Raw genomic sequence first — 20,859 nt, 5'->3', positions numbered from 1 at the left:
CTAACGGTTAACATATAACTCAAACTGAAAGCTTTTTACTTTATCTGATTAGGCGGGAAATAAATCAAAATGCCTCACACCTAGCCCAGGGGCCCAGCCCTGCTCTGTAGAACCCGCGGCAGTTGCCCCTCCAGCTCCCAGTCCGAGGGTAAGCCGTCTCGACCCAATCAAAAACGCATTAAAATCAAAAGGCCGACAAATAAACAGCAACAATTTGTCAAAGTGGCAACAACAATCAACGCCATTTAATTAGATGCCATTGATTAGGAGCCCCCAGGCCCCACTCTGCCCCACTCTGCCCCACTCTGCCCCACTCTGCCCCACTCTGCTGCACTCTGTGGCCGGGGACTGGGAATGCGCATCTTCGAATGCATTTTTGTAATTTTTTTGTGTCTTTTTTTTTCCTGCCGGCCACTTGAAAACTCGTCGAGCTTGACAAATTTGACAGGCTTGATTGAAAATGAAAAGTTGAACACAAAAGGCTCTTCGACAATAGAAAGGGCAACCCGAAAAGAAGAAGAATTTAAAGCCCAAGCTTTCGGACCAAACAAAAGATGACCTGACCGGGCGAGAGGCGACAGAGGCAGGGGCAGAGTTGAAGTTCGACGTTGGACATTTGAAAGTCTGGGAGTCGCGTCTGGGAAAGCAAATGTCAAGTAGTTGGCACTTTCAAAAATATAAAAATAAAATCGAAAAACAAATATCTCTGCCCGTCTCTGCTCTTCTGCTGGTTTTTCCCATCGCCCTCGTAGGTGAGAATTTATGTAGATTTTTTTTTTTTTTTTTGGCTGCTGCTGCATGCAGCTGCCTGGCCTGGCTATTTGTCAAATTGTTAAGTCTTTAGTCCATGAGGGATTGACAGGCGGGGTAACTGGTCAACTAGCTGCCGTTTCGATTGCCCCTTGCCGACTGCCCCATGCTCGTGATATTATAGAAAATATTTCATGTCTTGGCCGCTTAGTTGTACATTTTTTTCTGCATTTGCAGTCACATTTTTACCCAGGTGTTGGCAAATATTTGAAATACTTGAAATGCAACAATAAAATGTGATTTTTAAGTGCTAAAATATGCAAATAAAAGAGCGCAGAGTAGCTGTAAGATCTTAGAGTGCAGTCTGCAGATTCCCTTGATGTACCTTCTGGCATCTACTAGCTCTAATTGGGGTCACGTTCTGGTGCTCGTTTTCACTTTGCCCACGTAATGATCTATTGAGTAAAAGGTTGTTCTCTCTCTCGCTGTCTGCCCATAAAATGCTTAAAGACTTTAACCCATTTTTCGAACGGGAACCGAGAACAAAAAGAAAAGTTATCTAAGAACACAATGAGCCGCAGACGAGGCTGAACAGTTATGACTGTTTGCACAAGACATGGGCTCCTAAGTAGGCTGTAGGAAGGTGCCAAAAACCTGCAATGAGGAAGGTCAGTGAGTGGTTAATTACCGAACCGAACGTAGTCGGAAAAACACCCGCAATCTGTCTTTAACCGAGAGAAGATGCTGTCGGAGCGCGGGGACCAGCTACAGTTAGCATTCCATCAAGGCAAGTGCCACAACAAGTTGCCGCAAGACCAGGCCTAGCTGTTGGCCAGCCAGCCAGCGTTTTTATGACAGGGGACAGGGAGCAGAGAGTGACTGCCTGAGAGTGGGAGTGGGACTTGGGACTTGGGGCGTGGCCAAACATTGACAAATCATCTTGACACCTCGGGACTGTCATAAAAATGGGTTACGGACATGATTTGCAATGCAATAAACTTAATTGAGTGCGCGTCAGATTTTAATTTTAGCCGAACGAACGAACCCCGCAAACCGGTTCGAATATCGGAATTCCCCCAAAAACCCAAGCACCCCCCGCCCTCTACCAGATATTGTACATACTACATTTGAGAGCAGCAAAAATGTGTGTCTGGCCGAATCGAAATAAACTAAATAATGAGCTGGTTCTAAGGCGCGAAAGTCGTAAAACGATCTGCTCTTTTTTTGTTGTGTTTCTTGATGCCATCATGATGCCTTTTCGATATTTGTTTTAACGATGCCATTAAAAGTCCCTCCACATTGTGGTTTGTTTTTGATACCGAAGACAGATTCGTTTGCTGGATTTAATTATTGCATTATAAAATGTCGCGCCGTTTAAATGGCGCCAAATTGTTAACGGAATGTTGTGGCTGTGTGGCGGTTGTGCTTGGCTATAAATATCATTATTAATGACCATAAATTCGCATTGATTTAATCATCATTTTGGGCAACTGCGTCAGTGGTGGGTTCTGGTCTGGTTTGCTGGCAGGTCTGAAAAGCGCAGACAACGTTTAGAGTGCCATAAATATTTGGACGTACTTAAGGATTTGTTTCCCTGGGTTTTCCTACAATTTCTTCTTCTCAGCTCTCAAGTTGTCAGCGCAAAGTGAAACTTGTTTCCTTGATGCAAATGTATTTAATTTGCAACAATTAAATACAAGCTGCCAACTAATCTTCCGTAATGGCTGACTGTCATCAGAGTTGGCAAAATCACAGCCGTAAGCTGCACTTGAAAAATGGTTAAAAAATCAACATGAATATGAATCTTTGCGGATAGAGAAGCGACTGAGGTCTGGGGTCTGGGGACGGGGGACGGGGAACTGCCAGCTGAATAGGTATTTCCGTCACTTAAGCTGTAGCTTAAAATGTTTCTTCATTAGAATAAGTGTCATAAAAATAAACGCATAAAAAAAACATCTTTCAGATGCCCGACCGTAAGCGGATCTAATCATTTTCCCATAAACAGCCGGCCGATGCTCAGCTAAAATCTGCTTAAATTTCACCTGACACGCTAATTTGGCTAATAAACATTCAACTTCAGTCAACGAAAAGCCCCTCAAAAAAAGAGTCCAACCACAAAATTCAAACGAATTTTCGTAGGCGCCAAACCATTTGATTTTGGGGGGAGTAGCCAGTGCCGAAAGTCAACAAATAACACGAATCTTGTTGTTGTATACAAGAAAGTAATAAAATTAAATAATTTGCATATAAGACCGACATTCCTATGGACCGCCTCGGGCTGTTCTTGCACTGCTCGTCGGGTGATAAATTCAACGCTACTCAAAAACCAGTGAGCTATTTGCCTTTGAAATATTTTGACGCCAAACCGAGACATATTCTCATGCAAATTTTGTATCTCATTTGTTTGGATATTTTGTTTTGTATTTGTATTTGTAGCTTCCTTCCTCCCCGGCCATCAAACCGGCTGATCAGCGCAGATAGAGGTGTAACATTCAAGTTTCGGACATAATACTGAGCTTACTAAGTAGGGGGGAATTTTCGATATTTTGTGGAAAAATTCACTTGAATCAGGGAGAGGCTCCGTTTAATTTTTAACCAATTTATGACTCTTCAGAAGTTTACACCAAATAACATCTGGGCTGTGCCTTGGAGTGTTCATTAAGTTGTCTGTTCTCCCAACTAGCTATCTGATCAAATCTCCATTAATTCAATGACAGATCCCCAAAACGAGTCAAAGGTTGCTGGAGGGGCTGGCGCTCTCCGTTTTTGGAGAGCATCTGCCAAGTCTCATAGACTTAGAGCGACTTACAAAAGTTGGCAAGTGCTTTGCGTATTTAAATTTATCGCTTAACAAATGTATTTTTTGTTAAACAAATTTATAAATTATTACTCTGAACGTATAATAAAATTTCATTAGCGGCTCCATCTCACGCGTTGGCGTTTGTTCGTTTGCGGTGCGGTGCGGTGTGTGCGGTTTTCGCTCGAGGCAGACGGCGCCACTTGGCCGACCCTGCCCACCCGCCTTTGTTTTCGAGCCGAGCTGTCACAGATTTTTGTAGAAAAGTCAGGCGCCAGTTGATAACTCTAGGGATCGAGCCAGCGACAGCCAACACTGATCACTGGTCACTGGTAGTGGTCGCACTTGCGGCCAAATTTGCATACGTCGGTCGCCTCAGCATACAAAAATGTTGGTTAATTAATTTCCGACACGCCATTCATCTTGGCTGCTTTGCATAAATTAATATGAAATCTTTATTTATGATTTATGCGGTGTCAACATCTATCAAACATTTTCCCTCAGCCCCAAAATGACAACAACAAAGCCGATCCGAAGATCACAACGATCGCAGCGAGATCTTTTTGTGATGAAAATTGCCGAAAAGCGCCCACGCTCTGTACCCGCGACTGTGTGGCGACGACTCTACCCGCTTCACAATTTATTGTTATCCAAACAGATTGAGGTCACAGTCCGCCAGTCGATTTACACATTGTCACATTGTCCGAGATTCTTATCAAAATGTTACATGAGTTTCGTATTATGTGTGTGTGGAGCTTCTATCGGGGCAATTCCAATTCAAAATGCGTGTGGGCATGCTGCCAAAGATGGTTCCGGATTGCTAGAGCCCTCGCAATAATCTCACCTTTAAGTACAAACCTTGGCGGCAAGCTGTTGCCAATTTGAGATGTTTGAAATAAATACCACAGATTTGTATTGTACTATATGTGTTTCATATTTATTATTTTGAATTCGTATCGTTTCATCGTCATTCGCAAATTGCTCGTTATAATTACTATTATGGTTATTGTTGATCAGCAGCCCATTGTCGTTATCATTATCATTGCGATATTGATTATCGTTAACAACGTTAATATTTGCATTATAGTTATCAATATTAGGTTGTTGCTGAGGCTGCTGCTCCGGCTGCTCCGGCTGCTCCAACTGCTGCTGCTGCTGCGGCTGTGGCAGCTCTAGGCTACGAAAAAGCTTCTTTAGAATATTTTTTTCGTGCTCATGCTCGTCCTCGTCGACTATATTATTAGCATCAATATGATTGCGATTCTCCACCACATCTGCTTCTACTTCTACTTCTGTTTCTGCTTCTGTTTCTGTTTCTGCTTCTCTTTCCGTTACAGTTGCAGTTTCAACTGCATCTGCCACACTGTCAATTCGATCGTTGGATTCCTTAAGATTATTGTCAATATTCTGATTGAACGCGCTCTGGCTATGGCTATGGCTATGGCTATGGCTATGGCTATGGCTATGGCTATTTGGACTATCGAACTTAGTGCTAGTCTCTAAACTACTAGAATCAGTCGTGCTACTTTTAGTATTCATATTATAATGCTCGTTACTGTACAAGTAGTTGTAGTTTTTTGGCAAGGCAGGTATTGCATTATTAACATTATCGCTATTACTATTTAGCTTAGGGCTAAGTTCTACTACATTTAGGCTACGGCTTACGTTTAGGTGTTGTGGTGGCTGCAGGGTTTGCTCTGGGCTTAGGGTTAGGTTTCTATTAACATAGGGTATGGTTGAGTATTCATTTTGTTGCTGCTGCTCCCGCTCCCGCTCCAGCACCTCATCCAGCTGCTGCTGCTCCATCTGCCGCTGCTGCTGTCGCTGCGAGGCCATCTCCATCAGCTGCATGTCCGCCCCACTTGCGGACGCCCCGCCCGCACCAGCGACTGTCGCTGTTCCCGCTGCTGCGGCGGCAGCAGACCTTTTCCGCCTGTCCCGCTTGCGGCGACTGGCAGCCAACATGGCCACCAGATTGAGGGCGGAGGGGGCCAGCGAGGCGGCCGTGGCCGTCAGCGCCGTTGCGGTGGCCGACGACGAGGAGGATGAGGAGGCGGACGAGGATGCCTTGGGCAGGTGCTCGGTATCGCGTTCCGGCGACGACCCCTCACGCTGCTCCTGCTCCCACTGCTGCTGCTGCTGCTTGTGGCGGCGTCGCTCCAGCCGCCGGCGTCTGCGCCGCTCCATGAGGGTGGCGTTGTTGTGATGGTGACGCACCTCCAGGTTCTTCGGCTGCGGCTGTTGCATGGCACCGGCGGCGCCGCTGTGATGCCGCTGGCGCAGTCGATGCTGCTGATGCTGACGCTGGCGGTGCTGTCGCCGTTCCCAGTTTCGTTTGATGATTTTTTGCTCCTGCAATCTGTCATCCAAATGGTTGACTTTCTTGCTGTTGTTGTTGCTATTGTTGTTGTTGCTATTGGCTTGGTTGTAGGACTTAAGGCTATTGTTGTTGCTGTTGCTGTTGCTGTTGCTGTTGCTATTGTGGGGTGTGTTGTTGTGGTTTATTGAAGAACTATCGCTAGTAATACTTGTTGCTGCTGCTGAAGATGGTGCTGCTGCTGCTGCTGCTGCGGGGCGACGCGGCTTGCCACGCACGCGTTTCGTGCCCGATACTGACACTGGGCTCAACATTGTTGCTGTTGTTGTTGTTGTTGTTGTTGGGGGGAGGGTGGTTGTGGTTGTAGTAGGGCTAGGGGCGGTGCTGCTGCTGGTAGTACTGGGCGTGGTGCTGGTCGCTTTCGTGGCTTTGGCCAACTTGTGTTTCCGCGTGCCCAACAGCGCCATGTTGCTGTGGAAGTGCTCTGCCTCGGAGCGATAGAAGAGGAAACAGGCATTGCGCATACGCTTCGGCCGCTCCATGTCCCGCGGCCCGATGGGCCTAAAGTTGCGCTTGATGCCCACATGCAGCACCGGATTGTAGGCGTGTGTAAACTGATAATAGCCATGATCCATAGACTCCCTGAAGTGGCAATCGTTTGTGGCGTTTCTCTGCATGGCGAGGAAACAAATAAGCAGAGAGCAGAAGGGAAGAGCTTGGGTTAGTCGGATTGCAAGAGACAGAAAGAGGCTCAGAGAGAGGCAAAGAATAGGTAAAGCAAAGATAGGCTTTATTGTGGCAATCGAAACTCACCTTTCCAACCAATCTGCCTTGATGGAAGCACAGATAGTAGTCGACATCCCTGGCATAGATGGTTATTTTGAAGTCCACACTCAGTGCATCGCCCACACTGTCCATTGTGAAGGATTCTGCGGAAAGAGGGCGAGCAAGCAAATCGAAAATCAAATTTAATTAATTATAATTATTGGCAAACAAAAGTGTTTTCTATTGTGTAAATAGCAGCCGCCCGACTGCCCGTACAACGGGGCAACACTTGAGGCAAGTCGAACCGCACAGAACCGCCTGCAGATAACCCAATTAATTGAAAGGTTCTACGATAAAGTCACGAAAGGGGGTTTTGATAAGCAGCAGCAGCAGCAGCAGCTCCAAGCGCCGAGTTGGGACATTTAATAAAATCAATAAATCAACTAAGTCAATTACTGCCGCCTTTCAGTCGTTGAACCTGCCTTTGCCTCTTAGAATAAAGGGTTTAACCCTGAAAACCTGTCAACTTGTGATAATTCTCAGCGGAGGAATGTTTTGTTGGGTGTCTGGGGGAAGACCTTCGGGGGCAGCAAAGCAAAAGCAAATCGATCAAGTTGACTAAACCCCAAGTATTCCCCCCCAACAGCCCCCAGCCCCAGCGCCCTAAGTCTGATTAGATAAAATACCAAAGTGACAATTTGTTTCCTTTCTCATAGGGTTCCACGAATTTGATCAAAAGGTATGCCAATGCAGGGAAGCCCGAACAAAAGATTTCCCATTGTTGCGTTTTCCCTATTAGAAGGTAAAGGTTTCGCCTTAACATTTCATTCTCATTTGATTATTGATTATTGTTTTTAATTTATGGATTAGGCGCTTTGAACTGTGCTGCTAATCGAGTATTGGACTGCCAGTTCCACTCCCAGTGCTGACCTTATCAGTGCCCCACTGACTGTTTTGCCTGTACCCTCTGGGTCCGTATTCTCACGCCCCTGCGGTCTGGCTTGGACTGTGTTTGCTCTTGTCGCTTTCGCTCACGCATCAACCTACTACAACCGATGAGGCTGCGGCTGCGGCTGCGGCTGCTCCTGAACTTCAAAAACACACAAAGACAGCGACAGCGACAGTGGCTTGGAAAACCGCAGAAAAAGCAAAATAAATTCGAAATAAATTAAAAGAGCGGCAGAGGCAGAGGCAGATCGAAATAAACCGCAATGGGCGCCGCTTGGGGCGGCATTGTGGCGGTTCATAACATCAATCAAATATTAAATTACCAATAATTTAATTAAGCACACCATATGCACAGACACACACACACACACAGAGACACGCAGACTGGGACTGAGACAGAGTTCAAAATATATATGGTACATGGGATGTACGTAGTATAAATGCCAATTTAATTTAAATGCCAATGGTAATTGATGAACGAACTCGGGCATGAGTGGGTCTCGCTCTTGTCTCGGTTCAGTTTGGTTTGGGGTGGAGATCTTTGTACTTACGTGCCACTGATATATCCTCTGCGGTCACTTTGCCGTGCGCGTTGATGTGCAGCGCACGATCGTTGTCTGTCTTCAATGTTAAAACATATTCGTCTGTTTTCTTTGCGCCTGTTTTGATCCCAAGAGCAAGCATTACCTGTAGAGGAAGAGACAGAGAGAGAGAGGAATGCGATTAATAGCCGATTCGTCTGCATTAAAGTCGCATCTGGCGACTAATCCTAGCCGCACAGCATCCCAGCAGCACGCAGCCCTTTTAGCCCCATAAATTTCCATTAATACGATGAGCTTTTTATTATGGTGCCCCACCGGACACATGTGACACTGCCGGCCCAAGGCCGGTTTATGGTCAAAGTTGAGCCACCAGTTGGGGGCCGCCCATTAAGCCAGGTAATTGCCTGCGGCATGGTATGACATTGTCGGAACCGGGGAACATCTGCCAAAGTCGAACTTGTACATATAAATTGCACTGTGGATTAAGCTGACATTGAAATGGGAGCTGCACTATGCGGCAGCTGTGGGCGTTGCATGTGCCCTAGCCCTGCCCTTTTTTCCGATTGGATGTGGGCCCCCCCATGGGTCTGACTCCGCCCACTGGCATGCACGTGTCTGGCTCATGTCGCGCTCTTGGATGACACGTTTAGCACCTTTGACCAACCGAATTTCACCAAGACAATTAATGATAACACGCATGCAAATCAGCAAAAACAACGCAGACCGCACAGTCAGCCAGACATATGACATATCGGTGTGGATCGTGTGGGGGGCATCGAGTGTGTTTATCGGTCTACTGCTGGCTTAGACGGAGTCACGGACTCATACATCATGCCCGGGCAGCGCACGGCACCAAGGAATCCGACCACCTCTGGCCATTAGTTATTTTTGCGCAGAGTGCTAAAAATATCCCCAGGGCTTTAGGGGATTGGTGGCTGGAACCCACGAGCTATCACAAGCCAAAACAAATTGACCCAACTACTGTGGAGGCGCGTGCCAATACCAATGGAATGGAATGGAATGGAATGGAATGGAATGCCTCCAGGCATGGCCAATCGATTCGAGTTCCTACCAACTCGCACATTCCACAGACTGCACTGCCTGTCAACGCCTCATGCGCCTCAAGTTGACAGAATGCCAGTGTGGCAGATGGGAGATGGATGGGGAACGGAGCCCCCTTCTGTTTGCACTACTCAAAAGTCGAAAACTCGAAAACTCGAAAATATTGTTTCATTTTGTTGATGGGCGACCTTTTCCATAGTTCAATGACGCTTTATTGCTAGAGCATGACTGTGTGTGTGTGTGTGTGTGTGTGTGTGTGTGTGTATTAATCATAATAATAATTATTATTATTTTTATGGATAGGCTCAAGTGCAGAGACCCCACAGCCGAGAGCCACAGAGCCACTCCAAAGTACACACGCTCCTCTCATATCAAAACTCCGAATGGGTCTCCCCCCACTCCACACCCATTTTCGATTACACACACTCAATCTCCCCGATCTTGCTATGGGCCAAAAGCAAAAGCAGAAAATACGCGTACACATAACAATATTTTGACATTTTGTGTGTGTTTTTTCCATGATAATTATTCCAAGTGTCGCGGACTTGTGGGGGGACTTACGATTGCGATTGAAGAATCCCAGATGGTTTTTGTTTTGTTTTGCCGAAACTGGGTAAAAGGGTCAGCAGCCAGCCAGGGAGAATCGTTTGCTGGAGTGTTGGAAATTATGTTCGCTCAGCGGTTTCCCCCACATAAATTAGTTGCTTACAGATTACATATACAAATTATACGCCATAAATCCGCTAAGCTTTAGACAATTACCACGCTCCCTGCCCCTGCCCCTGCCCCTGCCCCTACACCCTTCCCGGTAGTCGTAAAAATGCAAATTATTATTTTACATAAGCACCACTTGGGGAGAAAACTATTTCTGTTCTACCACTAGATACGAGATAAATCAATCAAGGCGATGCCCGAATCTGGGCCACGCCCCAGCCGCCTCACAGTGAACACTCGCGGAGTGGGCAGCCGCTACTCACCATCAGTATAAAAATAGTCCTGACATTGGGCAGCGTGAACTGTAGTAACCTGCAAGTAGAAGAAAAATGAATTCAATGTAGTAAGCGGCGATATTACGATGAGTCAAAAATACAACGAAATTTGCATAAATCTTACAGATTATTATTAATGATTATTATTGATTTTATTGATTTGTTTTCAACTGTTTTGCTTTTTTCTGTTGAATTTTTCTGTTGTTCATTCGGACTTCCGTCTCAGGCCGAGTCATAGTCGTAGTCAGGTCTTGGGCTTAAGCAACAATTAAGTCATTTCATCGCGAGATGATCGTGAGCTCTTTAAACAACAAAACACATATCCAACCATCCATCCGCAGTCTCTCTGGAGAGCCCTTGCAGCGGCTCTCTGGCTCAATGTCACCCCACAAGTGACCACTTGGTGGGCGAAAAAAAGCTACAGAAAAACGCTAAACATATATATTTCTTTTTCTTTTTGTATCGATTCAACTGAACAACTAGTTGAAGAGTGTGTGCGAGAGCGGCGGGAAAGTCTTGGTACACAAGTATTCCGCATATTCTGTTTCACGAGCAACTAATCCCCGCCAGGTCCATGTCCAGGCCCAGGCCCAGGCCGAAAAGGTCATTGATTTCAGCTTAGCACTGAACTGAACTGAACTGAACTACAAAACCAAGAACAAAACAAAACGAAAACCGAACACTGAACACTGAACAGAGAACTCAAGACCAAGAAGGGTAGTTTCTTGAGACGAAGGTCTCTTGCCTTGCCTTGCCTTGCCTTGGCTTGGCTTTGCCTCCATTCTGTAGTGCTGCCATCGATGTTCTTCGTTCTACGTTGAAAAGTGAAAATATTAAGAATCAAGCTCAAGAAATCAATACGTAGAGGGCGAGAGAGACGCAGACGGAGACGGAGACCGAAAGTCAAAAGCAAAAGCCAAAGCCAAGAGGCAGCCCCTTGCAATTCATTGCAAGTCCCAAGTCCCATAGCCAGAGCCATTTGCCCTCTCAGTGGGCAGTCCCCAAAAAAATCAAATGCCCTGGGCCATGTGGCGTGCGATTTTTATCATTTTTCCATTTCACGGCAGACAATGAGGTCCATTTGAAATGTGCACACACATGAATATAAATGAAATTGCTCAGTGCTGGTAGCTCATGGCCCGAGGCACGGAGGAGTTGCAGAATTTCAAACGTTTTATTCTCCGCTCTCGCTTTCGCTTTCGCTTTGGCAAGCAATTAAATCAGCTTTGTGCTCTCCTTTTCACGTGTCGAGCAATTTATGTTTCGCTTGCATTCCACGAAAGTTGCCAAAAATATGAACAGTTTTTCCATGTCGAAGTGCGGCTCGTGTGGGGGAGTGCTGACTGATCAATGGGCAGCGGTTTCACTTGCTGTGCAGCCAGGCAAGGGCAACCGACAAAAAAAAAGGAACTCAAGCTGAAACTGAAACCGAAACTTCAGCAATGGAATTCTCTAATACAAAACACAAAAGCCCAACATCATGTGACCCTCTATGCCGCTTCTATGCGCGGATTCTCATGTATGTAATCGGATATCACTTCTATGGCAAGTCGCAGTCGCTGTAGCCGCTGTCTGTGCTTCACTTTTGTGTGTTGTACCTTTACAATACGACTCATAATTACCTTATTTGGTATGCAGACAGAGGCACAGCCAGTTAGCCAGGCAGCCAGTGACGTCCCAGCGATTGGGCTGGAAGTTTCAGAACGGAGCCAAAAGGGTCCCTCTGCCAGCTCTTGTCTGGCTTACGCCCGTACCCGTACTGGTACCCTGAGAATGTGCCCTGAATAATGAATAGTTTTCTTTTGGTGCTATTGAAGAGTTTTCCTTTTCGCTACGTGCCCTGTCAAGCCCTCTGGCAGTGGCTGGGACCTCCCAAAGGTCAGACAGCCCAGCCAGCCCTAAAGAACCTTTCGAAAAGCTCACAAATATTCGTGGCAGAACTGGCAGTATATATTTGTGTTTGTGGCTGTTGGGGCAGTGCGCGTCTACGTCACAAACCACTTTTGAAAAGTGCAATCTAATCACTGGGACATTTTCAGGCCTTAATTAGTTTGTCCATTCGATTGTATGGGTATTTGTGATTTGGAAATAAATAAATCAACTCCAAATCAAAATTAAACTCCAAGTGTTTCGAGCCCGAACCCGAAACCGAAACCGATCGCGAACCCAAACCCCGATCCCACCGACCGATAAATATGCTAAGTGAAGCCAACTTGTCAGCAGCGCAAAAGTCTGTTTCCTCCGATGTCTTTGGATCTGTCCAGCACATGGATGCAAACAAGTTTGCCTTAGAGAACGGGCCAGGCACGTGTTGTCGCTGGACTTTAACACTTGTTGCTTCCAACAACCTAGCCACCAAATACGAGTAGTACCGCGCTTTATATGTGAATTTGTACTTATATGTACCTATACAATAAATATATATTTTTGCGGTCTGCGGCATCTGTGGAATGTGGCGGTGATTAGATTAGGCCAAAAGTATTTGGACAGCGGGTGAATTGGCAAAAATGATTCCACAGATAAACCACAAAGAAAGTGATAGCCGAAGGTCCGAGGAACATGGCTTACATATGTACTCTGATTGCGGCCACGTGTTGGCTCATCAATCATGTAATCGCCTCAGCATAATTCCAGCCACAGCAGCTACACAGAATCACAGCCCCTCTCCACGTGCACAATGGGTAGACCAAGTGTGAAATTCCCGGCTGTCAATTGTGCGTATGATGGCCGGGGTTGTGCACGTTTCCTCACTTTTATTTCGACATTCGACATTCGGCAGTGCTGCACTTAATGCAATTTCTTGTGCCTTTTGTTTTAGGGGTTGTAACTGGGCTGTTACTTAATACTCTCTGGCATCATCCACCTTGCGCTTTTCGCCGAGCCAACAACCCTAAGCCTCATCCCGCTTAATGGTTCCCCGATTTGGGTTGCCACTCCTCGTCCGACCGGCTGCAAACTGCAACTTTAACCCGCTGCTGTGCATTTGCCGCTGTTTGCTCTGCGCCTTAATGAACTGCCGAGGGCGGAGGGTGGTTGAATGCATCGGTGGATGGGTGGATACAGTTGCCAGTTTGAGTTCTGCTGCTGCGCACATTATATGAAAATATTTATATAATATTCGCTGTGACAATTGCTGGAGAACCGCAACAGGCGGCAAGTGGGAGGCCGGATTCGTGCGATCTGGGGTGTGGGAAATTGTGGGAATGTGAGACATGTAATGCTAATCTAGCTGCATATTTGAATATTTATTCTTTGCATACTTTTGGCATCCAAAGCCCCTCGGCTAGACCTCGCTCTCTCTCAACCAAAACACTTGAACTTGCAGCCGCAACAGCAACAGCAACGCCCCAAATATAAACAGAGCCGGGAGCACAACCACAACAAAGATCCAACTGGGGGGAATCGGAATCCGTGAGAGTTCAGTGTACTCCAGCGATAAGCTAATGTTGTTGCCTGTCGCTAGATATACAAAATGCGGTGGGGGGAATCAGAGCAGAAGTCGCGCCAAATGAGTTTGATGTGCACACACGGCGCAAGCACAGTGTCAAGGCTGCGCTGGAGATGGCAATGGAGATGGCTATGGCTATGGCTATGGGGAATGGTGTACTATGGTAATGGAAATGCTGACGTGCCACAACACAAAACTCGACTCATTAGCAGTCATTACGTACGCTCCCTCTGATGCTGCTGCATAATTCCCGAATAGGCGTGAAGTTTACACAGGCACCGGGAATCGGTATGGGCCTGGCCCGGCCCATGTTCGAGGGGTTGGATCTAATGCGATTTTCACTGTCGACAGCTGCCGCTGCTGCTGCTGCTGTTGCTCTATTGGGTGATAAGCCGCTTTCAGAGCCCTTTCTGATAAGTAGCCAGCAGTGCGACGACGGGCTACTTAAGTGGCAGCCAGCGGCCAGATACTTTGTTGTGCTAGGCAACCATTCAGCAACTTTCCCAAAGTGTCAACAACGAACCCAAACCGGCCCAGACAGGCCGCAGAGAGTAGTCCGAGTCGGTGTCGTGGAGGGAGGAGTAGGCGATGGCGAGTCCAAGGCAAACATCATGGCAAGTGCATTGATTGAATGTCTGGCTAGGGACTGTGCGAGTTACTCAAATATGACACCTTTTCTGCTGGCAAATAACAATAATTATGCACCTGAGATGCACCCCTCGATGGCCGACGGCAGATGCCAGATGCCAGATGCCAGAGGAGGAGCGGCTTCAGTTTTTCATCTGAATTTTCCATTTCAAATTGTTCGTTTTATTCGTGATTTTGTTATCGTAATGCAGCCATAAAACTCGCTTTTACATTCCTGTGTAAGAATTTGATTACCTTCTGATAAGATGCCCCGCGGCATTGCCAATAAATCAATCGAAAATCGAAATAAAAGCACAGCATTGACAATAACTCATCCATAAATCAATAGCTAAGCTTATTAACACAACAACAACAACAACAACGACAACCTTGTGAATAGACAAACTCCCAGCCCGGGGATTACTTCAAAACTTTCTAATTCCAGGCGAGAAATTCATCAAAATCTCTTATCGATTGCTGTGCATCTTCGATGATTTTCAGCGGGAACACCGGGGTGTACTCCTACCAAAATCCAACGGTCAGGGCCTAGGCCTACGTCGACTGTGCAAAGTGGGTGTGTTTGTTGTTTTACACAATCGTAAAACAACAATGACAACAGCAGCAGCAGCAGCAGCAAGACTGCGCATTGTAGGTCAGGTGCAACGTCAATCGTCTTTGGCCCTATGCAGCTGTATGCAGTGAGTACGGAGAAGAGTCTACGACTACACAACTGAGAGACGGCGACAACGACTGGTAGTAATTCATAATGCAAATATTTGCATAAATCGAACAATTTTATAACCAAACCAGCTGGTGGCACACATCTCTCGCTTCTCGTTTCGTTTCGTTTCGTTTAGTTTTCCCCCTCCTACAAATATTTCAATTGTTTTATAACGGCCAAAAGAAAGCGTGGAAAACTTTAGTAGTAGTAAAACCAATAGCAGCGCGTAGTAACTACGTTTAGCTCTGGCCCAAAGAAAATCAAAATAAACAATAAACACTTGACGGTCGTTGGTCGGTCGGTCGTCCGTCTTCGGTCTTCGCTCGTCGCTCGTCGGTGGGTGGTCGTCGCATGGTTCTTGGCCCGTCTCGAGCGTTTTCGGCGCATTGTTATTATTATTATTATTTTATTTGCACACATGCAAAGATATAATGGTACCTGTGCCTGTGTCTGTTGGCTACTACTACGCGTAGTACGCCGAGGCGTATATTTTTGAACGTGTTTCGCTGATAAGATAATTATCTGGGCAGGGAGGTTACTAGGGAGGAGGGCGCTTGCTTTTCGCTCGCCAACTTGGGTTGGAGTTCAGAGCAGGGGATGGCTTGTGATCCGAGATCCTAGCCAGTTAGTCACTGGCAGTGAGCCAATCCAATTGCTGGCTCATAAATTAATAAAGTCATATAAGCAATCAGCTAAGAGCGCAAATCGCTCGCAAATCGAGAATTGTATAAGCGGGAAACGTTAGATCGAAGGAGCCACCTTAGAGGAATGCGAGCAATGTTTTGGTTGCCTGAAACTGCTTTAAAACGCTCGCTCCCCGGCGGCTTTTTGTTCGTTTGCAAGTCGTTGAGCCCAGCTGCTAATGTGACTCATCTTAAGCGCTGGCCGCATGATCACCATTACATTCATTATCAAGGGCTTGGGTGGTTAAAGGGCCCGCCCGCCACATGGGACGTGACTTTGAAAGACGCTCAGATCGATACCAGCCACAGGCTGTGGCGTCTTATGCCTATGTTCCTCACATTACATTACTCAATTTTGTTTAAATCTCAACTCTTGGCAACGCCCCCAACCTCAGAAATGGCAGCAGCGACACATTTTGTGCAGCTTTTGCCACCCGCTCGCGTAACCTAATTATAAATTATAAAAGTTGATGTGACATTTTGTGCGGTTTGTGTGTGCGATTTTCAGACGCCAGCAAACTTTTGTTTCGAACAAACTTTCGGTGAAAAAGTTTGACGTATTTTGAAGCGTCTCCCAGCCAGTCCCTGGGGCTCCGACACGTTTTGCAGGTAGTATTGGAATAAGCCGTAAAAAGTGTATTATTTTTCCTGTAAATGTATGCATAATTATCACGGCTATAAATAAATGGCAGATCTTTCAATTGGAATGTTTTTCAGCTAATAATTGTGTCGGAGTTTGTGTCGCGTCACGGCACTGCGCTTAGCTTTGCTTACTTGGCCAAGGTTGTCGCCCATTCCGACGCCTTGCCATTAACAGTTAGAGCCCCGATTCTGTTTCTGCTTCTGCTTCTACTTCAGGTTCAGTTTCAGTTTCGATTTCTGCTTCTGGGCAGCCGATGTCAAGTGATTGCATTAATCAAAGCTGCACAAATATGTGCCGAGTCATAAATATAGCCCCGGCACGGCCGTGTTTATGATGTTTTGCCATTAGAACATGTGATTTGCCAAACCATATAATAAATTTCAATAAAACTCTTGAGGAGAGTGTGATAGATTAGTGTGTACATAGCGGAGATTGTTACGACGAGTCTAGAGGCTGGGCACGCTCCTCCCACCCAAAGTTCGATCTACTCCCAAGAGCTCTAACGGTGCCCGAGCGCTTCGTTCTTGGCTTATCAATCTCCCTTAACAGCCCAGACCCAGTCTTCAGGTGGGTTCTACTCTCTCGAGTGTTATCTGCGCCTATTTCCGTTTAATTAATAAAAGAAAAGAACAAATTCGAACTATCAAATCAAATATTGTCTCTTTGGCTCTTATCGCCCCCTGCCCACTCGAAATTCCTCCCATTTGGGGCGTGGCAGTGTTTGACTTGGGAAATGTTGAACTTGTTTTATGGCTGTGGTGCAAGTGGTGTCTGTGCTGTGCCAAGTGGCAGCTGCCATGTGGTGTGGTGGGAGTGTCATTTAGGGTCTCGAATTGGGTGTGAGATTAAAGGCAATTAGTCTGAATTAGCCGGTGGGCTAGCCTGTGGCATTAAAGGTTTAGCTTGGTTTACTTTTGGCCCCCCCCTGGATGGGAAACTCTTTTTCCTATCGGATTTCGGGCGATTGCCCAGCGATTGGCTTGCTCCACGCGTTTCCAGTGCGTTGCCAGTGTCGGAGGGTTGGCTGCGGGCAGCGGGCAGCGCTTGCAGTTGATTTATAACTCAGGTAAATGTCCTGAGATCCGAAACACGCCACAAGTCCCGACGACCCTCGAAAGTTTTTCGAACAAAAAAAAAGGGGTTGTACACAAACACACGCACAGAGAGCGCACACAAAGAGAGAGAGAGAGTGAGTGTGAGAGAGAGAGGCTGATTTATCCTGATGGCTTGCATGTGTTGGTGCCATAACAAGTTATAATATAAATGGCAATTATTCGAGAAACCGTTTGCCGTTGCCTTTGCAAGGGAAACCTTCTCGGTTCATTTCATATTTCATGTTTCAAACATACGAATGTATAATTGTGCTTTTGATGTGTGTTTTGGAATTGTTTTTTAAGTGAAATTGCGCTGCGCTTTGCCTCATAAACGAGGGCTGAACACACACGCACACACACGCACACACAGTGAGAGCATAGGTGTATAGGTGTGCAAAAATAAAAGGGAGGCGAACACACAGGTCATGGATGGTATTTGCGGATTATTGCTGCGGATTTGGTCTTGCTTTTGGGGGGTATGGCGTGGTTTTGTCTTTGCCTTCCTGTACGTGGTAATGCCACAAAAAGATACAAATGAATTTCACTGAATGAATTCTACATAAAAGCTGGGAGCGAGCTCTTTTATTAATTTATAATTGCATTAAAAATACTCCTTCTAGGAATGTTAATTCTCTTTCACAATCGTAAAGACTCACAAAAGTCTGTGGCCTGGCCCCTAGTTATATCTATATGGGTTGGCTCTCAGGAATTTCACATTTTATGATTTCAATTTCAACCATTCTGTGTAAATTGAGTCATCATCAGAGAGTGATATTGCAATTGTACTTACATTGTATATTTCTGGCCGCATTGTAGCCCCCAAATTTAAGGGTATAAATTATAATCCAACATGGGTTTGTGCGTAATATCGTCGGTAGTCGTACATGGAGCTGACGAAATGGCTTGGGCTCTTTCTGCTGCTGCTTTCTGCTGTCGTCGGCGAACAAGACTCCGGGCGGAAATCAAGATTCATATAAGACACCGACCGGCTGCATATGATTCCTCGGGCCAGAAGCGCGGCGTCAACAAAAATTTCCACACCGTAACAAAAAAAAATGCAATCGAATCCGAGCGGCAATTTTCAATGCACCTTATTTTATGTTATTTAATTTCTTGGAATATTTACGGCTGCACTTTATGTTATGTACAATAATTTTGCCTTGATTTGCGTACTTATTATTCCGATTAACAATATAATGTGTACATACAAACATACACATATAAATATCAATTTATATTGCACTTGCCAGACAGCGACACGACAACTTTTGTATTATATTCGAATTTCTTCTTAACTTTTGTGTGAATTTCCTTGGCACTGGCACTTTTTCAATTGTTTCTTCGATTTTTGTTTGGCTGTGTCCGATTTTTAAAACAAAATCAGTTAATCCAATCAGCTTATCGCACTGTTTCACCTCTGGCTAATTAATCATTTAATTCTCACTTTAATTGATTTGTTTTTGATTTAATTCGGTTTTGGGCTTCATCAAATTCAACTTCCACCACACATTTCGATCGCACGGAATTTTTTACATCGAGCTTCGGAAATAACAGTTTGTTTTAGCGGATATATTGTTACATATCTTTTTATTCCTGATAATTTATTCTTGGGGTGTTTTTATTTTTTTGTTGCGAAAATATTAACATTTATTTTTGTTTTTTTTTGTGGGATATATCAACGGAGTTATTTTGCTTTTCTGAATTTCGAAAAAAATGCGACACGACACTCTTTTCTCCGTTTCGTTTTCCGCGCCCGCCCCGAAAGATTTGAGCGGCAAATTCGTTCTTTCAAATCTTGCCCGCCTGGTGCTTGAAAACGTTGCTCGGCAGCATGTGGCTGGCGACAACAGCATGTTGCAGCAGCAGCATGTTGGCAACGTATGTGCGATAAAATGTATACAGACTCTTGAGGCACGATACAATTCATCGAACGTGACTAGAAGGGATAAATGATAATATTTTCCACACACTACAAAAGTTTTTGTTAAATATTTATTTACCTATACTTTGGCATTGTTTTTCCTATAGAAACCTTTTTATTTATTCTTTATTTGCTGCCAGTAGTTCAGCTTATTTGAAAACCCGCGCGCCTATCGATATTAGTATAAATGCATACGATATATCGCCGTTCGGCTCGATACAACTGTTGCTAAGAGTACTAGCAACATTGGTGCAGCAACATTTTATCAACAGAGAAATTAATTTATTAAATTTAATAATTTCACAATTTCAATTTTTACCCTTACTTCCTGCTTCCAGCTGCAGAGATAAATATTACCTTTAAATTATAATTTAAATTTATGAAAAGCATTGCTGACTTCAAATAAAAATATTTGGGCGACAGATGGACATGTTCGTTCAGGATTCTGTTCAATTCCATCAAAGGGAAGAACTTTCTTTGGGATAGGATAGCTCTTATGACGGGAGGGCTTCTACAAGAACAGGGTGGACGAACAGGCTTGGGTATGGAATTCTCTGGGGAATGTAGGTCACACCGCTAGATAATGATCTATGCGCCAGCACCTGCTCCACTTTCCAAAAAAACAAGTCACCCACCCACTCGGAGACACCATTAACATGGGCTAGCACCAGGTATGCACCCGGGAATGCCAGACGACTGACTGTATTGGGCAAGGTCCAGTTCGCCAGGCCATTAGCAAAGTTGCCGCTGCATTTTGATATTGATCGATTAGGCCAGACCGTTGTATCAGGCACTTTTATTGATCATGCTGTAAATCAAATTGTACACATATCTACATTGTATGTACATTGTGTGTGTGTTTGTTGCCAACGACCCAAAAAGCAAGAATCATACAAGAAGTAACGCGCCAGTTAGCCACCCATTGAGATTACATTAAGCACAAATTTTGCTGGCTTATCGGGGGGCAACACCAGCTGAAGAATCCTGGCACAGAGCGAGCAACAATTCGCAATCTGAGACAAAATGAAGCTTGATCTGTCGAAGCACCTGGAACGACCTTACGCTATCGGCAGGCACAAAGCAGTCGGGAATAGAAGTTCCCCGAAAACGCGAGAACCGTGCGACTATTTGTGGACTTTGGTCGTGTACCAATTTTCAATTAACTCGATGCCTAGATAACTGCACAAGTTTTGTGATAGGTTCAATTAAAGGCACACAAGTGGGAGAATCTCCGGCCATGAATGGAATCCAGTAGCGTTGCCCTCTCTTATCACAGTAACTTAAACGAAAACACCAAAAATTCATCAATCAGGTATTTTGTTTACGCAAATCTGTGACGTGACGCATCCCATGGCATCGCATCGCAGCATTTCATATCATTTGGGGAGACGCCAGCCAGAATGCCAAAGAATTCCACTGAAATGTCGCTCTAATGGTGGCATTACTTGGCAGAAATTGGTTGGTACTATTAGTTTATGGCACAGGGCTTTGCTTTACAGGTCCATAAACATGATGAAATTGATAATACCCCATAATTTCTGCTTACACTTGA

At 45.3% G+C, this 20,859-nt stretch overlaps 1 protein-coding gene across 1 annotated transcript; it reads right to left on the bottom strand.

The window, feature by feature from the left end:
* Window positions 1–1,374: 1,374 nt before the first annotated feature.
* Window positions 1,375–19,165, bottom strand: LOC117892756 (myb-like protein AA). Its single transcript, XM_034799182.1, has 6 exons — window positions 18,177–19,165; window positions 10,159–10,207; window positions 8,129–8,264; window positions 6,678–6,793; window positions 4,451–6,535; window positions 1,375–1,404 (listed from the first exon to the last, which is right to left on the bottom strand). Coding segments are annotated over exons 1-6 (2,418 nt in total). The 5' UTR covers window positions 18,179–19,165.
* Between the last annotated feature and the right edge of the window lie 1,694 nt (window positions 19,166–20,859).

This window comes from Drosophila subobscura, chromosome E (genome assembly GCF_008121235.1).
Source record: "Drosophila subobscura isolate 14011-0131.10 chromosome E, UCBerk_Dsub_1.0, whole genome shotgun sequence".
NCBI lineage: Eukaryota > Metazoa > Arthropoda > Insecta > Diptera > Drosophilidae > Drosophila > Drosophila subobscura.
The sequence above is the reverse complement of the archived record's forward strand: the minus strand, read 5'-3'. Positions and strand labels throughout refer to the sequence as shown.